Below are 19,638 nucleotides of genomic sequence, written 5' to 3'. Positions count from 1 at the left end.
CCCAGACAACATCACATATACAATGATACAATACCTACACGCAGACACTCTTCTAACACTCTTACACCTATATAACAAGATATGGCTTTCGGGGCACATTCCAAACTCTTGTAAGGAGGTTATAGTTGTAGCTTTCCTGAAGGAGGGAAAGGACCCGTCGTCTCCCTCAAGTTACCGTCCTATTGCCCTCACGAGCTGCCTGTGCAAGCTTCTCGAGAAGATGATCAATCGCAGGCTCGTGTACTTCCTCGAGTACAATGGTCTTCTCGAGAGCTGCCAGGCAGGCTTCAGGGCGGGGCGATCCACGAACGATCAACTCGTATCTCTTGAATCGTATATAAAGGATGCCTTCGTTCATAAACAGTATTGTGTAACTGTGTTTTTCGACCTCGAGAAGGCCTACGACACCGCTTGGCGGTACGGGATCCTCAGTGACCTAAAGTCATTCGGTGTCTCGGGTAACATGTTAAACACTCTTGTCAGTTACCTGTCAGAAAGAACGTTTCGAGTGAGAGTCGGTGGTGCACTCTCAAGGGTTCACGTGCAAGAAAATGGCGTGCCACAAGGTGGTGTGTTAAGCTGCACTCTCTTCATAGTAAAAATGAACTCTCTTGGTAAGGCACTGCCACCCACAATCTCTTATTCCATGTATGTAGATGACGTCCAGATATCCTATAAATAATGTAATATGTCAATCTGCGAACGTCAAGTCCAGCTTGGTGTAAAGAAACTTGCCGGCTGGGCAGACAAGAATGGTTTTAAATTGAATCCTGCAAAAAGCTCCTGCGTTGTGTTCTCCAGGAAGCGCGGGGTCCATCCGGACCCAGACATTACTCTTAATGGTGTGTCGCTTCCTGTGAATAAGGAGCACAAGTTCTTAGGTGTGGTGTTTGATCACAAACTCACATTCATTCCCCACATCAAGGAACTTAAAAATAAATGTCTCAAAACAATGAATATACTTAAGGTTCTCTCCCACCAATCCTATGGTTCCGACAAAGAACTCTTGCTTCGCTTGTATACTGCTTTGGTTGGGTCTCGTTTGGACTATGTCAGTGTGGTGTATGGGTCGGCGACTAAGACAGCCTTGCGAATTCTTGACCCAGTGCTACACTTGGGCCTTCGTCTTTCGTCGGGTGCTTTCCGCACTAGCCCTGCTGAGAGTCTTTATGTTGAGTGTAATAAGTGGAGCCTTGAGAACCAACGAACATACATGGACTTGCTTTATGCGTTTAAAATTTCATCGATGAATAATCATCCTTTTTATCCTGTCTTTAACGATACATTCACATCTCTGCTCTTTGTAAATCGCCCATCCGTTCCTCTGCCCTTTTCACTTAGAGTGAAAGAGCGAGCCTCGGATCTCAGTGCTTCGTTTCTAGATGTGTACAGATCATCCTTTTCAAACAGTTTACCGCCTTGGCAAGTTCGTCCTGTGTCGTGCGACCTTTCTTTTATGAAACTTGACAAAAATCGGGTACCGCGAGCTGCAATACTGCAGCAATTTCTGTCTCTGCAGTATAAATACCCACTTGCAGAATTTTACAGTGACGCGTCTAAAACCTCCACCATGGTCTCCTGCGCTGCTCATGATCCGGATTTCAGTGCAGCCAGAACCATGAGCGTCCACACAACAATTTTTTCAGCAGAAGCATATGGAATTTTACTGATTGTACGACACATACTTGAAAATCATATTCCGAAGTCTATCATCTACACAGATTCCTTGAGTGTTGTTCGCGCACTGTCATCGCATACACCCCCAAAAAACCACATAGTTAATCTTGTATTTAACACTATCATGTCTGTGTATGCGCGGAAGCATCAGCTGCTCCTCTGCTGGGTCCCAGGACACGCTGGGATCGCTGGAAACGAGTTGGCAGACGAGAGGGCAGCTGCTGCTGCTCTCAGGAACACTGTAGACATAACAACCGTACCATATACAGACCTCAAGTCACACATAAGACAACACTTGCGCAGAACATGGCAAACACACTGGAGTGAACAGACAGACAACAAGTTACACGCTATAAAACCACGCTTGGGACCATACACCACTGACACACGCAACAGACACACAGAAGTCACCTTGGGTAGGCTGCGGATAAGGCACACCCATGCAACGCACTCGTATCTGCTGACGGGATCTTCTAGACCCCAGTGCAGCAGGTGCGGAGAGGCCCTATCCGTAGTGCACATACTAATCACATGCAAGGCACTTCACACAACACGACACAAACACTTCAGAGAACTCTACAGACAACATATCCCCCTACATCCATCGTTTTTCCTAGGTGATGATGCCATTGTTTCCGTGAAACGTGTGTTTGAGTATTTGTCCGACGTCAAGTTTTTAAACCTCATTTCCTATCACGCATCATGAAGTCTGGCCCTATACACCAGCCATGCTCATTGTCGTGTTGTGATTTTACTTTTGTTTTTGCTGATTTTAGTTAGTGTTTAAGGTTTCACCCCTATCATCGACTATTGTTTTGGCGCTCTTTGCCCCAGTTGGCCTTGCGCCATAAACATCCAACGATCATCAATTTTGTCGTTAATGAGGTTTAATTATATAATTAGGTTCTCACTCGGGAAGTACTATCTTAATCATTAAAGTGTGAATGAGGCACTTGTAGGTACCCACGAGGAGCATCTAACTGCGGTATTTTCAGCGAAGATCGAATTGCGTGCTCATTTATTTTGACTGACAAAGAAACCCCGCGAAATATGAAAAATACCACGCGACGGCACTCCCGCCCGCATCATAAGGCAGTGCCCTCGAACAGGCTACATCTGAGTTCGCCAAAATGAAATCAAGAAAAGAAAAAAAAAAGAAATCGCGATCAAGTTTTGCGTTATCTGCCCCACGCGCCCCGCGAAACTTCCTGTTTCTGCTCCTTCCATGCACGCCATTATCAAGGTGATGCGCGGTCTCTTCGGGCGTGGGACAGGCAAAGCATTTGCTTTTAGTCAGCTTATTTGAGGGAGCTTCTTTATGCGGCTAGCGGGAGCACCGTCACGTGGTATTTTTTTCATGTGTCGCGGCATTTCTTTATCATCTTTATCAATCAGAATAAGTGAGTACGGAATTAGGTCGTCGCTGAAAACACCATAGTTAGATGACTCTCGTGGGTGCCTACAAGTGTCTCATTGACTCTTTAATGACTAGAAGAGTACTTCTCGAGTTAGATAATTAACTATAATAATTAAATCTCATTAACAAAAACTTATTGGCCGCTACTCCACTGTACTTGAAACATTATACACTAGGTGTTCTTCAGGTAACACGATTTATCTTTTTTTTTAAATCTTGGTGCGTGATAGCTGGGGCACCCTGAATACATCGTGGTTCAGGCTCTTTCTAATGGCAGAAATGCTTTTACAATCAACGCCAAAGCACCTGCCGCCTTTTCCCCAAATATGTTTGGCATAAAATAAGCGCAACTGGCACGAAGATGAAACGCAGAAAAATGCGGGAGAGAGTGAGGTTTGACAGTACGTCATGAAGTAATGATAAAGAAGGCGAACAAGTCACGTGGTTCCGAATGTGTGCAGGGATCCCCCGACCAGGTGCGCCCCTGGAGGGCCCATTGGGACCGGCAGCTGTACAAGGTACTTGAGTGCCAGTACCTGCGCGGCCTGGAGACGCTGCTGCAGCACCTGCCGGAGACACGCCTCGAGCTCACCTGCAGGTGACCCTCGCACAGTGAAGCACCAATCACGTTAAAGGATTAGCGCCCACAGTGAGAAGGTACACACGGTGTTATCCATGACTTGGACGTTGCTTCGTCTGTAGTGGGACACATCCGCGCATGGATGCAATTAAGCGACTGTATGTCATTAATGACAGCAACATTGAATCCTCGAATGTTTGCGGCTACACCCGAGTTATCGATGGCTTTATGGTGCTGATAGTTTGGCTCCTGCTTTCACCATTTGGCACCTCCTTTGATTCGCGAACAAAGGTTCAGACCGCTCTTTCGTTGTGCCACAACTATGGCAGGGAGAAATAGAGGCAGGGGGAGGAATAGGTAGAAGCTTTTCTAATGACGCAGAAGAGGTCAGTCTGCACAGCGCTGGACTTGTCACTTCGGATGGTTGGGCAATGTATAGTCAGGATTAAATTTAAACACGAAACATAGGGGACGGACAAACACACCCACACATACAAAAGGACGGTCGGAAGGATAGTCAAAAACGAAGGCTCTTGGCCTCTCAGGGAACCCACGAGAGCTTTAAACCCAGAACCGCATGGCTCAAGGTGTTCTAGGAGCCTAAGAAATCTTCTGTGGATAATTTTCTATCCCGCAGTAACCTTGATGCGGTCGCCCGCGCTGACGGAAATCGTGGAAAAGTACACAACTTGTGCTCCGTGTGCTCCCAAACACTGCAAGCGTGAAGAAAATGGCGCGGAACTAAATGTCATAACAAAACTAAAAAATAAGATCAGGATATCATTAACGGCTGACTTCCAGCCATATTTTGGTTTACCATTAGCACTATAATTTATTATTCCTCTTCAACTAACATGTTTGGTCGTTTTTGGTATGGAGCTCGAAGCCACGTACTGATGTCCAGAAGATGCAGTTTGAAAAAATGTTCGTCTGACAATTTTTAGGGGGCCATAAAATTTTCATTCATATGAATCCTTTTGCAAGTAAATATAAAAAAGTGTATATCCTCTATCTTTAAAAGTCTGGCCTTAAAAGCGAACAATGGGAAGACTGAAGCGGTTTGTGCGTGCTGTTCAATTCAAGAAAACCATGACGCCCCACGTAATGAACATTACAAAGATGTCTTCTCCGCGCATTAATTATTCAACGCAGAAATAATACTCCTTACAAACATGGCCGAACTAGTTAAATCTATCCGATATATCTTTACCAATCATTATTTTTCTGAAGGTTCGTAATCTAAATACATTTCACAACTCAGCAGGCGATGAAATTCTTTACGTACCCGACTTTCTCTTTGTTTTAACCCCGGTTAGTTTGTTAATATCATTCATCGTACAATCTTTCCTGCCGTTTTCAAAATTCGAAGTATGTGCCGTCGTTTCCGTTTTTCACACATTATAAACTTCTGTATTTTCTCCGCCCTTCGGAACTGGTTTGATTTGATTGATTGTAGGGTTTAACGCGCCGACGCAATGCAGGCGATGAGGCGCGCCGTTCTGGAGAGCTCCCGATTAATTTTGACCACCCGGGGATCTCTAACGTCCGCCGAAATCTCGAACACACGGGCGTTTTAAATGCAGAGCATTGCAGTAACTCACGATGTCACCCGCGTTGACGTCCGTCGTAGTCCGCACCGTCGTTGTCCGCACCCCTCCCCCTACACTATATATAAAAAAATACTATCCGGCGCCTGGTTTCGATCGCTCGACCCTGCGGGCGGAACGCAATGTACATGGTGCTCTACCCACTGCGCCACAAAGCCGACACAAAATGGGAGGCTACGAACGCGCCTTATATCCTTGACTCATTCAAACTACGTCAAGAAGCTACTGACACAACGCATTCACTACCACCAACTCCCCAAACACTAAACATTAACGCAATACACCCACCCCCTATGCGACGCATTTACTCGAGTCCCCCTCGCGGGGAGATGGGCCCAATTTTTTTGCTTTTCGGCTCCATCAGAAAAGCGGCCGCCGCGGCCGGGAATTGAACCCGTGTCTTCGTGCTCAGCAGAACAACGCCTTAGCCACTGAGCCACCGCGGCGGGTAGTTATCATGTTTGAATTGTACAAACAAAATACCCTGAACGCGCTGTATAGCCTGCTTTAGTTTCATTTGTCTATTTCACCGAATTTTTATTTCCAGTGCTTGCTGCGTAACCTGCGGTCAATTGGATATTTTAGCAGCTTTTGCCCACATACTCTTCATGATTTTAAGGCACCGTTCGATATTACATTGGTGCGCGTGCTTCTTGTACAGGTGAAACAAAAAAGGGAATTTCTATTTTATGCTGCTGCCAGCATAAATAGAGTATGTGCGGCCGGATTTAATTTAGAATGACTTTCTTAAAAAGTCATTGTAAGGTTGCTGGCTAGGCACATTTTGGAGAAAACGCCTCAAAATCTCCAACCCGTGCTTCGTTTACTTTCTGTTTCGCCTGTACGTATGCAGTTGCTGTTCCTGGCCGAAATGTGTACAGATCGATTTCCGCTAAAGCGGCTGCATGAACGAGTGTAAACCGCGATTCCCAGCTCTTCCATTCATGATGCAGCTTTGTCGAAAAGAATATCCTAGGTAAGGGCTATAGTTCAAAAGGGCGCAGCGTGAGGCTAGTTGGTGACGTTTCATATTGTATTACTCTGCGTATACTAAGAGAAATAGGACGCTAACAGGACTGGAACGAGGCACAGTCCTGTTAGCGTCCTATTTCTCTTTGTATACGGAGGGCAATTGTAAGGGAATAGAAAAGGTCTCACACACGGACACATAAAAGCCGCCCACTACTGTGCCTTTTGCTCGCTCCAAGAATCGACAGCTGCTTCCAGATCTAAAGCAAGCCAGATATTTTGCCTAGCGGAGAAGTCCCCCGAGGGTGGCGATGAGAATGAGAAACAGGAGAGGGTAAGGAAGAGGTGTAGATGATTGTGGGGCAAGTATGGAAGCCCTGGTTGGTGTCCGCGCAGGGGAGGCCAACTCTGCTTCCGGCCGCCATTGGAGGAGGTGCGGCTGCGGTACTACCAGTACATCAAGCGCTTCCTCAGCCTTCCGCTGCACTTCCGTGGTGTGAGCGACGACCTGGCGGCCGACGAGAGCCTCATCTTCTCGCTCATCGCAGAGAGGGACGCGCACCGCTTCGTCCAGCTGTACCGACGCACCCAGCGACTGTTTGTCTCCGTGCAATCCGCCGCGGAGCGCTTCGAGGTACCCAATTCACTCGTCATTTTCTCCAACTACAACCGCAATAGCACAGTCGATCCCGCAGCCACCTGGGAAACCATGTCCATGCATACTCAAGAAGGCTAGTTTACTTATCTTTTACCTATTTTCTACCAATATCACGGTACGCCGTCCGGTGTATCTGGCCTCGTAATAAAAGAACGAGGTAAACCCGCGTCGTGGTACCATGAGCAAGCGCCACTACAGATGCCTTCCGATTCATGCGCCAGCTATGAACCAATCACTCAAAACCACTTTTGAAGCATACGCTGCAGTCACGCTGACGTCATTGAGTGTGTTGTTGTCGAGGATAGATAATCCATCCAGGTTTTCTGGTATTTCGTGACATATGCTGAAGGAGGCGCTTTCTGTGTGTCTATTTACATTACTTTCGTTTTTTTTTATATTTCCGTTATTCCTACTGCAAATCTTCCTGCGTGCAGTTGAAGTTAGACGCCTAAGCGAACTGAGGTGTTCTTGTATTTTTTTCCCTCGGTGAGAATGCGTCGTAAACTGTGCTGGTACGCTGGTAGTACACTTCTTTCTCCATGGCGCCGCTCCGTACCCGTTTCTGTTTTTTCTCCGTATTTGCCTCGTGTTACCTTGTCATAGTGTTTACGGGACAACGAGTTTTACACCCCTTGTGTTGGAGCACCACAGACAAAGCGCATGCCCTGAGCACTTGAAAATATGAGAACGTTTGTTCTACATGCCAAGAGTTCGCAAAGAAATAAGACTGATGCCCATTATCCGTTAGCCAAAAAACTTTCCTTCCAAACTCGCTAGAGTTTCTATTTATTGTTCATTTGTTTTCGGGGCATTTATATAAGTAAGGAGTCTTTTTCCTCTCGGTTTCTTAAGATACGCATTAAAGGGACACTGAAGTGATTTGTAAACATTGCGGGATTACTAGCGCAAATTGTAGTCCTGAGTCCATAGGCTGTTTCGACCACTCTGAGCGCGTTTACGCGAATTTATTTAGTAGAAAAAGCAATTCGAAAATGCTGTCCTCCTCTCTGCACCCTCGCCCATTTTTTGTGGCGTTTTCGTGTGACGTCACGAGGAGACGAGCTGGCAATTGGTTGCGCTAATGCACGGTTCGCCGAACTTCCGATCGAGTCAGTCGGCCCAGCGTTTAGACCGCCGGCTGCCGACGGGTCGTCGCAATTGGCTCGCTCAATTGAAACTAAGCCACAACACCTTTGTGAATGCAAGAATGTGCCTTTCTTTACTTTGTTAGTTTGTGCACTGTATCTAGCTCCAAGTCGAGTCAAGGTCGCCTCACACAAGCGCTGCACAAGGGCACATGCGATGCTTCGCTGGATTTACGATAGTAGGAAAATCTAAGGTCACTTGAAGGCGGGAGGAGAGTCAACGAAGTCAATATTGGTACTAAGGAAATAAAATCAACTGAAACTTTTACCATACAGCGCAAAACTAGGGAGCAGGAAGCACTTTTTTGCGCTGGGTGAACAACCACAGCGGTCAGCAGCACGACCGCACATCTGCGAACGCTTTTCCGTTCAAGAAATGCAATTGCTAGACGTGAGATATTGTGGAAGTTTGGGGGACACTTACTGCACGGGCGCTATACAACAAATAGTCACCTAAACTACTTCACATGATAAGACTAAATGAAAGTGTAAAGTGGTTATACATTATAAACCTTACATATCCAACCTCGGCAGAGCTGGTCTGTGGCCGAGTTAGAAGACGTTGCCGAGTGTCTCGAGGGTGGGCGAGCGGTCACATTTACGCATTTTCAGGCGGCCAGTCATGCCAGACTAGACAGAGCGTACGTCACGCTCGATTTGGTGCCGTTGTGTCAGGATTGTTGTGTGCGGCCGGTCACGTTCAGTGACCATTGTCTGGTCGTATTTTCGATAAAAGGTTCGAACAAGCAAGACAAAAAATTTAATTGGGATCTGTGGAAGATGAATTCTAAATTATTAGAGGATGAAGTGTTCAGTAGCAACTTAATGATGCGTATAGAAAAACATAACGCTGACAACAAAATGAGGCCCGGTGTGAAATGGGAAATGTTCAAAGAGCAAACTAAAATCGACGCGGTAGAACGATCGGTAGCAATAAAAAGAGAGGAGAGAAAGAAAGAAACTATTTTGCGCGAGAATCTAGAAAAATTAACGCGGGAAGAGTGCCGAATGCCAGGCGAGTTCACGGCCGAGATACGAACAGTGAAACAGAAGCTAGATGCACTCGAGACTGAGCGCTATCGCGGAGCGATGGTACGGGCAAGGGCCGAAAGAATTATCGCCGATGAAGCGCCGACAAAGAGAGCGCTTGGCACTGAAAAGTGGCATGCGCGTCGAAATCACATTGCTGAAGTTGAATGGCAAGGTGTTGTTACAAGTAATAAATACGAAATAGAAAACTGCTTTCTCCAACACTACAAAAAAATTGTTCGCATATAGCCCAGTTGATGTTGAGCGCTTCAAAAATGATTACCTTCATCTTTTGCCCCGACTTAGGGATGAAACAAAAGAACTGTTAGAACTCCCAATTTCAATAGAGGAGGTTACGAATGCAATTAAAGATCTGAACCCTGGAAAGTCACCTGGGACTGACGGCCTCAGTGCAGCCTTTTACAAGGCCTTAAGAAATGAATTAGCGCCAATTTTGACAGATGTGTATAATGAGGCTTACGATATAATTGTTGTGCCGCAACGTCTTTTACCGTTTCACACACAGTTCTTATTCCTAAAACCGAGGACCCCGCAATGCTGCGTCAGTCCACATGATATAGGCCAATCAGTTTAACCAATGTTGACTATAAAATATTCATGAAGATACTAGCTAAAAGGCTCCAAACAGTAATGACAGAACTTGTGGGACCACACCAAACGTGTGGTTTTAGGGGACGCACAATCTCCACGAATATCCACACAGCCCGTTGTGTGTTGGAATGCTGCGATGCAACAGGAACCAACGTAGCGATGCCTCAACTAGACTTAGAAAAAGCATTCGACAGAGTTCCCCTTGAAATATTGCTGTGCATTTTAGACTATGTGAATGTTGGCTCTGTTATTCGGGAAGGTGTGGTCATGACGTACAGGTGTTGCAAGACGCGGCTAATAGTAAATAAGGTTGTGGGAGAAAGCATAGAAGTACAGCGCTCTGTACGCCAGGGATGCCCACTTAGCCCGTTACTTTTTTGCTTATACATTGAATCACTTTGTTTAAGTATTATACGCAGCGACAGCGTACACGGATTTCGGCTGCATGGGGCAGAAGTTAAACTCTTAGCCTATGCGGACGATATTGCTGTTTTTTGTTCAGATGTCGGAAGCATCAATGCGGTAGTGGAAATCGTCAAACGATCCTGTGAGGCGAATGGGAATGCCGTAAACTGGAAAAAATGCCTGGGGTTTTGGCATGGAAATTGGCCACCAACCCCTATCATCTTCGCTAACATGAATTGGGTCAGCACACCGGCAAAGTACTTAGGTGTGCCTTTGGAGTTTTATAAAGACAGCGATCCGTATTGGAGGAAGGAAGCCGAAGTAATGAAAGAAAGGGCAGAAAAGTGGAAAGGGTGGAGCTTATCAATATTTTCAAGAACGACTGTGTGCAACTTATTTTTTGTAAGCAGACTGTGGTATGTCCTTCAGGTTCTTCACTGTTCCCGAGCAAATGTTCAAAGACTGCATCGTGTATTCGCTGTGTTTATATGGGGGTCAAACTGGGAACGGACAAGCCGGACAAACCTGTTTCTTAGGGTCAGGGACGGAGGTTTGGGACTAGCACACTTGTTTGTACGTCAAATTGTAAACCGTTTCTTCTTTCTGCGCGATGTTAAGGACCCAACGTTAAGAACTATCTATCAATTGCGCTTGGGTAAAGCGTTACCAGATATTATAGTCACGTCCAATGTTATACCTGGCGGCCTGCATGGTTTTATGAGAGAAGTTGTACTGTCATGCCGTTTCTTGGCTGTTCGATTTTCTTGGGAATACTTGTGTCAAGTAAATAGGAAAAAGTTGTATAAAGACGTGTGTGATGTAGTCCTCCCTGAACCAATGTACCGGTTGATTTATAGAGTAGGTAGGGGTAAAGATGTGCTTAAAAGAGTTAAGCGTATGCAGGTACCCCCTAGCGTAAAGACTTTTTTCTTCAAACTGCATACTGGAACCCTCTCTGTTAAGACGTGGATGGCGGAAAAAGACTTGTTCGTTCCATGGGGAATTGACTGTATCATATGCAAAAAAGCTGAAACTAATGAGCATGTATTCATCGATTGTTGGGATGATGTGTTCCTGTGGGATGTGCTCCAACGAACTCTGAAAAAGGATCTGCCTGTGGATGCCCAAGGCATACGGTACTTTCCTGTTGAAAGCGAGGATGGTATGCCTTACGACCTGATCATGCTTGTTGAATTGAGCTCTATTTGGAAAGCAAGAATGGCCGAAAGGTACTCTGACATCGATGCGCGAAGTATTTTACTCTGACAGTATTTTAGAAAAGTACTCTGACAGTATTTTAGAGATGCAATGAGTGAATACGTGGAAAATCAAAAATATGTGTCGAATCCGCCCAAATGTCTTGCAGACATGGAATCGTTGGTACACCTAAGGGACTTTTAAACACATGACGTCAACCAAAGTCAGGTTGATGGCTGTCTGTGAATGAATGTCTGTGTTCTGTATGTGCCAAAGCAGGCAATAAAGAAAAAAAAAGTGTGTGGCCGAGTGGTCTGAGGCGCTAGGTAATGTTTTTCAAGTCGCAAGTTCGAATCCCTGAGGGTACATAGTTTTTTTTTTTGCCAGTTGATTTTTTCGTTTTCGGCCTATGTTTTCAAAACTGAGTTCACCAGTTTTGGGCCATAGCGTTCACTGCTCCACGAGCGAGTTCGCAGAACGCGCGCAGACTGCCACTGACGCGCTAGCGAGTTCTCGTTAGCGTGCTGTTGCAACAAACACCGACTGCTTGCGAGCAGTGGGCACAGGCCTGAATCAGCACACCCTTGGCCTGTTGCGAACACGCTTTTTACGATACAGGCATGAGTGAGGCAAGCTCCGAATATGCGGGAAAAGCGCACGGCATTTGAGCGCCAGCGGTGCTGCGGAGGGCGTTCATACACTGCGTAGGCCTCGGCTAGTGATTTCTACGATTCCAAGCCGTCCTGGGAGGCTTATCTCAGGCATTTTAGAGCCGAAAATATGGTAGAAGGGTGGTACGGCGATTACTGAGCTATCGAGGAGGCCCATCCAACGATGCCGTCGGATCTCAAGCAAATTGTTTTACAGAACCGTAACCGAAACTTGTTTGAATGCTAACCTTGGACATCGTCCAATCACGGTGCCATCTCCTCGCGACGTCACAGCTTTAGTTGGTGCGGCCGCCACCGACCGCGCATGGTAGTTTTTCTTCTTTCTCGATTTATAAAATAATTAACGACTTATCGACCGGATAAACGATGAAAAGTGTGGTAATTTGAGCCAGTCTACGCACTGCAAGCAAAACCAGGAGCTTGACAAATTCACTTCAGTGACCCTTTAACAAGCTGTTTCTGCGATGCTTTAATGTAGTTATCAGGTTCATAAAAGCTTATACAACTTTCCGTTTTTTAGGCTTCAGAACAATGCTTTCAGCGACGCTGTTCACCACGCATACAAAACACATACAAAACCACGCATACAAAACAGTGCACGGTGGGATTCTCGCCTTCACAAGGATCCCACCGTGCATTGTTTCGTTGTTGTTGTACTATCCGCGCACCGTTATCCTTAAGTTCCACAGAATTTCCACACTAATTAGTTTGTAGGTATTTTTATGACGGTAACGTACGCTCATCATTGTGCTGAATATACATAAGCTCAACAGTAGCAAATGCAAACAAATCCAGGCGCTAAAGTCAACACATTGAAAGTAGGCTGAGCTTCATCTTACGGCGGGCTGTGAGTCCCGCCACTGCTGAATGTCGCGCTGTGTCTCTGCAGGAGTGGGCTGCGCTGGGCTCGCTGGACCTAGGCGCCTTCACCCAGAACCTCTCGGTGGAGGAATGGAAGAGCAGCCTCCGCAGTGTCAAGTCCAAGGGTCAGGAGTTTGGCAGAGCTTTCCCGTGAGTATTCTCGCCGATGCCTGTGCCTCTTTCCGCTTTTTTTTTCTTTTTCTGAATGAGAAAAAGAAAAAAAAAGCGGAAAGAGGCACAGAGCGGAAAGACATGCAACTCCTGCCCCCACCCAGGCACCCTGTACCACATTGTATGGGAGTGCCAGCAATCCCCTTCCCTCACCCCTAACCCCAACCCTACTTATGAGCAGTGGGTGGAGCTGCTGACCAGCTCCGACCTTCCACACCAGCGACGATTGGTGGAGAGGGCACGGATGGCCAGCATAGCCCAAGGCATCCCGGACTAAGGAAGCCTCCCACCGGGCGGGTGCCCTAACATCAGCACCTGGTCTCCAATAAAGTTTATTCATCATCATCTGAATGAGAGTTGCGGGCTGCCCTTTTCTTACCTGTTTTACTCTTTTACTATGGCCCCCAAATAAATTTTAAAAAACATAAGAATGTTTATTACCTGGTCTGATCATTGCTCAATCATCCGCACCTTTGCAAAATGAAGCTTTGAGCAGGCACTACCGTAAGGAAACCGAGTTATTGCTTAGCCAGTGATACCAGCCACCTGCCAAGCTGTATCAGGCTACTTTTGCAAAGCAGCTTTTTAATAAGCAAGTAACCGCTTGATAGACAGGCGGAAGTCTCACCTTACAGAAAAAAAGATGTAAAATTATTGTTGTCCAGTGCAGGGTCAGTGGGTCTAGACAACTTACGATGATGGCAAAAAAAGGCCTGAGTCTTAACATTTCAGTACCAGAGAGGGTCGGTCGCCCAGTTGTAGCTAATGCCTGGATTTTCTGTTCCCGCCATGTTTTCACATTGTCCTTTGAATTTAGTCTGCGCACCTTCTTACTGTACATTATTATATGAGCTATTTTATGCCTATGAACCACACAAGGACCTTGAAGCCCCGCCCTGTATCGGCCACATCAGTCAACAGTATCTGTAAATAAGAATAACTAATGTTTCCGTATAAAAAAGGTAGGAATGTTCTATATGAAACGTAATATGTAATGCGAAAACTTCCTGGTACTAATTTATACCATCTGAGCAGTTCCGGCAACTTATGATTGAAGAGCAGTAGTAATTTGTTTGGAACCATTGGTCTTTAGATTGGCACTAGTACCAGCGCGGCACGGCAACAGTGCCACATTATTAAACCCGCTTCCTGTAGAATTGCTTGTTATTCGGCGAGTTCGTTCATATCGACTTGGAACTTCAGCTTGAACAAAAAAAAAACACATCACGTTAGAAGAAAACACGGACACAATGCTGACTGTTGACTGAGCTGACTAACAAAAAAGGGCACACAAATTCGTGAAACGTTGCAAAACATTGGCATAGCACGAAACTCTCATCCTACGAAAAGAGTTCACAGGATAATCCCTGGAAGGTCTATTTCTTTCTCTGTCGAAGCCACGTGAGCTGCTACGGCGCACGTACCACCTTTCTTGTTGATAGCCATTCCTCCGAAAATTAATTGCGTTTTTTCACGAAGAACGTCGATATCTTTCATGCGCGCGGTGCAATCGGGGCAATCGGGGCAATCGGGGCACGCGGCAATGAAATTGAAGGGGGCCGGATGGCGTTGTCTTGAGTGAGGCGGCGTGTTCTCGTGCCCTGTCGTTAATGCCCCTGCCGGTTTGTCTTACGAAGCCTTTTCCCCGTGGTAATGGAATGCGATGTACGACTTCGGTCTGATGCCGCGGTGGCTCAGTGGCTAAGACGTTGGGCTGCTGAGCCCAAGGACGCGGGTTCGATTCCTGCCGCGGCGGCCGCTTTCCTGATGGAGGAATAAAAGCGAAAACACCCATGCATTCGAGATTTCTGTGCAGCTTAAAGATCCCCAGGTGGTCCAAATTAATCAGGAGCTCTCTTATGCGGCGCGCCTGATCGCCTGTGTAGCGTCGGCGCGTTAAATCCAAATAATCATAATCAAACTTCGGTATGGCATTCCGCGTATCTTGTTCGATGATTCGTGGCGCATGTTTCCCTTCTTGGTTCGGTGTATACGCGTCGACACATTTGATACGCCTTCTTAGGGGCACTGAACACAACGAGCACACCTTGCCTGGCTGCAATGTTTTTTGAGGTTGTGCGCGAAGCCATGTACGTAGGGAACTACCACCGTATTTCCTTTCACGCGTTGCACGTCTTGTCCTGTCTTGTTCCTTCCGTTTACACGCTGTAGCCTGAGTAGGCTTTCGCACACTGCCACCAGGATGTTTTTCGCGCAGCCGGCGTTGCGCAGCCTGGTTACCTGCCGGTTGAAGCTCGTTATCATCTTATGCAGACAGGACTTCTCAATGGCGGAGCGCAAAGCCATAGTTACAACCGCTCTTTTCACGTTCTTCGAGTGTGCCGAGTCATGCGGGAAAACGCCCTTACTGCTCCGTGCCTCGTACCTCTAGCAGATATGCCCTGTGTCGAACCGCAGGCTGAGGTCCAAAAACCAGTGGTGGCCATTCTCCGGTAGCTCATGTGGGAAAGATAGGCCCTGGGCGATATCTTCAAACCACCTCATGATTTCACCCTGCTGGTGTCGTTGATCACTGTCCATGTCACTCGGGCACAGAACCAAATAATCATCCACATAGCGCAAAATGACCACAATTGCAAATGGCCCTTCCTGTTTCGCGAACGGGCCGATCAAGTGCAAATGTCGTACACATGGTACAAGAACATGGTGGGACCTCATGCAGGGCGGAAGAACGCTTCGAGTGCCTGACGTTGAGCTACGCCCCAGTGCGCTCGTACGTGGACTTCGCGTTGTCCGAGCTCGAGTCAGGCCTGGTGCGCGAGCTGCGCGCCTCGGCCGCTCGGGACGCGGCTGCGGTGCGCGCATACCTGGACGACTCGCTGGCCGCCCTGTCCGGCCCGCCGGCGCAGTCGGCCGACCAGCTGACGCAGCTGACGGCCGCCTTCGGCCGCGCGCTCGCCGGTCGAGACGAGGCGGCCGCGCTGCACGCGTCGGCCAGGGACAAGCAGCAGCTGCTGGGCCGCTGGTCGCGAGCCGCCGAGGGCGACGGTCACCTGCAGGAGCTCTGGGACGCCCTGGACGAGCGGCTGAGCCAGCAGCGGGACGTGGTCGCCCACCAGGTCTGTTGTCCGCCTCCACGTCAAGTCCGTACCAAGCTGGGGAGAACCACAGTTTTGCCTGATGAAAGAACTCGATGTTGAATAGAGCAACATTTCCAAAGCATGGGAACAAGTGAGGCTCTGGGCCTGTTAACTTGTTAGCGGTGTGACCCCGTGACGGATATGAAGAATAAGTCGCCCAAGGGTGAAGCATTTACACGACCATGCAGGCGGCCCTTAGGACGTGAGATTCTGATCTGGTTACGGGATCGTGCACATCTGTATGTACAAAAAGAAGTACCTGACTGACTGACTTACTGATTATTCAACGCCCAGCCGAAACTGCTTGCCTTGGAGAGTTTGATTTTCGAGAGTATGTTCCTGTGACCGCATAGCGGCTCACCAATGCTGGATTACTAGAAAATACACCGCTAAGGAAGTAAAAGTTCTCAATTGTGCTTGCGCATATTATTGATTACTTCGCAGGCACAGTGACATGTACTGCTGGATTTTTCTGATATATGTAATCTACACAAGTGCCTCAAATGTAGTGTCACGCTTTCCCCTTAGGTAACACTTATGGAGCGAATCAGGACTTGCGGCCAAACAAGTCGCATGTCTTCACGAGTTTGTCAACGTATGTTAGGGACGTTGACATATATCAAATTCGTTGTGAGTGACGAATGTTACCCATACAAATACACTAAAAGCAATTTAAGGAGTGCGCACTAGGAAGTTTCTAAAAGGGTAAGGGGGTTTTTCGCAGGTACACAACTCAGAATGAACAGGTTTAATAGTGGATATCAACGTACAGCCAAACTGCTCGCACTAGAAACTAGACATTTCGGGAGTGCGACCTCCCTGCCATGGCGTAAGAGACACACATAGCGGGATGTTTTATGTCTAGACCCCTAAGATAGTAAAAAGGCTAAAATGCTTTTGTCACAAATTGTTTATTATCTCGCAGGCCTGTTCAGCTGTCAAACTTGGTCTTTGCTTGTATATGCAACGCTTGCCAATCTCTGCCATATAATTCCGAAGTTTGCCCGAAACAAAACATAGTCAAACCGAATCCCAATTAAAGGAAAATTACGACTGTTTACGAATTGCTCAATATGTCTGAGACCTATTAACACACCGGGTGATCGTCGGGTACGTACTACGTCCAGTCTATCGATAAAATTGTTTACGCCACAACTGGTAACCATGTTTAATGCATGGCATGGGCTTCGGCAGAACTTTGTCGAGACGGGGTAAGCCCTTTGCATGGCGGGGGGTTGGGGGAGGGGGGAAAGGGGGAGCGCAGGGGGAGTGTGAAAATGCTGGTATGGCTTGGGAGGAAAGTGGGGGCCAGTGGCTCACTTTAATCCCCCTGCCGACGCCCATGGTGCATGTATACCGTCTGGCCTGGTATACAGCGTCCCATTGTTTTGTGTTTCCTACATATTTTCGAAAACTGAGTGACGGCCGTTGTTGTATTGTTTATTGGCTTGCGGTGGAATAAGTTCCCGAAGCTTCTGCGCGTGCATTGTTGCATGCACTTGGTTCGTGTTGCACTCAGGTGCAAATGACGCTTAAAAGCGACAGCTTCTAGATACGCTTTTATTTATTGGCTAGGCAAGGGTTGTTTAAGCGTTTTCCCGTTGTCAAAGCGCCAAAAACAACGGATGATGTTAAGCCGCACATCCTCATCCTCATGAGCCTATTTATGTTCCCTGCTGGACGAAGGGTCCCCAATAGACTCCCAAACCACTCCTATCCAGCGCCATCCGAATCCATGTTTTAACCCCACCAATTTTTGTCCTGTATCTCTCTACAGAATCATCTATATTCCGGCATTTGTAGTCTAGTGTCAGGGCAGCCACTTTCTTGTCCGGACGGTTCGTCTGTTGTCACTTTTCCTCCCAAATACAGCGCTCGGCTTTTTCGGCTATTACCTCTTCCATCCGAGTATGCCCCCAATCGGGAACTCTGCTTTCATAACCCTAACCATCACTCCTGTGATTCTTATTTTTATCGCTCTTTGGACTGACCTCAGTTTTCTTCTAAGGCGATTCGGAAAGCGGCGCTAATTTTGTGCCCCGTAAGCCATCACCGGAAGTACGCATCAGTCGCGTCCAATTTTCTTCCAGTGACAGAGGTTATTCTATACTAGAAAGCCCTAGCAAATTCTCGTTGGCCTTTACTGATTCCACGCCGAATTTCGGTCTCATAAATTCGTTCGGCACCGAAAACATATTCAATATAGTCATATTTATCGACCCTTTTTTTGTATTTTGTTGTCCACGGCTGACTAATCTCTGCATTCCCGGGTAACATTATTTTGCGTCTTTTCGATACGTACCTTTATTACTTAGCATGTTATGTTTTTCCTATACGCGTGATGCGCAGCTACCCCATTGACAGGGGAGGCCGATCGCCTCGGGAACAAGGACACATTTTTACCGCAGTGTGTTAAGGCCTGGTTCCACGCAAAACGAAAATTTGTCTGTACTTACGTACGTCACAGTTTCCCTCTCCCCCTTCACTCAACAAAATTCTACTCATCATACACTCTGTAGTCCCGTAGTTTCTAAAACAAAACCTCTAATATGACTGCGCACTTGAGAGGCTCCTGTGTAAGTTTCTCTACGATTTCGCTCATGCACCTCGCGTAGGAGTAGCTGAGGGGAGCATTCTATTAAAGGCGTCACATTCGGATTTCTGACACGTTTTTTTTTGCTAACAGGAATTCACCCTTACCGTTGTCTACCAAAATTGCGTGGTGTGACGCTTTTGCACCGCTTCCATTGCGTGCAGCTGGAGGTTCTGAAGAGGAACGCAGCAGCGCGGCTGGACAACTTCGAGCTGGCACGGGAGCGTTTTGTGTCTCGCTGGGAGAACGTGCGGTCTCGGCTTGCGGGCGACGACGCACCGAGCCTGCTGAGGGAGCTCGAGGCTGAAATGAACACGCTCCTCAAGGCTCGACGTGACCTGGTGTACGTCCGCGTTCCCAATGTCGCCTTCCTTGTCCAAGCTAACCGCACGCGTCATGCCGAGCTCCGCTGGTGAAACTTTCTGCCGTCGACGAGACGGTATTTCGCCTCCCGTTAATAGGCATTTCACTGCGGACTCAATAAGGAAACGCGTCTGTCCTTCTGTTACGCTTGATGTGCCGCACTTTCTGCGCCTGTGTGAACATTTATTAGCAAAAGGCCATAGGGCCTTGATATTTTCGTGTACGACGCTCGCATTGCACTTAGTAATGTCTGTATAATGTGTAATGTTCATAGACATGCACGACGTCTTTTAGAGACGCTAAAGAATTACCCTAGAAAGTTTTAAGTGCGAATGCACTTTATAAGCGACCCCAAACCTTCCACCGCCGGCGGCGGCGGCGGCGTCCGCAGTCCTCCTCTCTATATAAGTCCTCCTCTCCGCAGTCCTCCTCTCTGCCTGGTGCTTGGCAGTGAGTACATAGGGGGTCGTAAAGAGTAGGGTGGATGGCGTGTAGTCGTGTTAGGTGGGGGTATGTGTTAGTCTGTAGTTGTCTCAGGATGACTTCCTGTTCTTTCGTGGCCTGATCGGTGACTGGGGGATA

General features: G+C 47.3%; 1 protein-coding gene across 1 annotated transcript in view; it reads left to right on the top strand.

Moving 5' to 3' along the window:
* The window catches only part of LOC144168195 (cytoplasmic dynein 2 heavy chain 1-like), a 65,441-nt gene that overhangs the window by 29,496 nt on the left and 16,307 nt on the right, over positions 1-19,638 (top strand). Inside the window, exons 10-14 of the mRNA XM_077697231.1 lie at positions 3,556-3,692; positions 6,647-6,884; positions 12,857-12,978; positions 15,683-16,079; positions 18,858-19,036. Of these exons, the coding sequence (XP_077553357.1) occupies positions 3,556-3,692; positions 6,647-6,884; positions 12,857-12,978; positions 15,683-16,079; positions 18,858-19,036 (1,073 nt within the window). The remainder of the gene's footprint in view (positions 1-3,555; positions 3,693-6,646; positions 6,885-12,856; positions 12,979-15,682; positions 16,080-18,857; positions 19,037-19,638) is intronic.

This window comes from Haemaphysalis longicornis, unplaced genomic scaffold (genome assembly GCF_048455015.1).
Source record: "Haemaphysalis longicornis isolate Haplotype H1 unplaced genomic scaffold, Haemaphysalis longicornis Haplotype H1 scaffold_2, whole genome shotgun sequence".
Lineage (NCBI taxonomy): Eukaryota > Metazoa > Arthropoda > Arachnida > Ixodida > Ixodidae > Haemaphysalis > Haemaphysalis longicornis.
The sequence above is the reverse complement of the archived record's forward strand: the minus strand, read 5'-3'. Positions and strand labels throughout refer to the sequence as shown.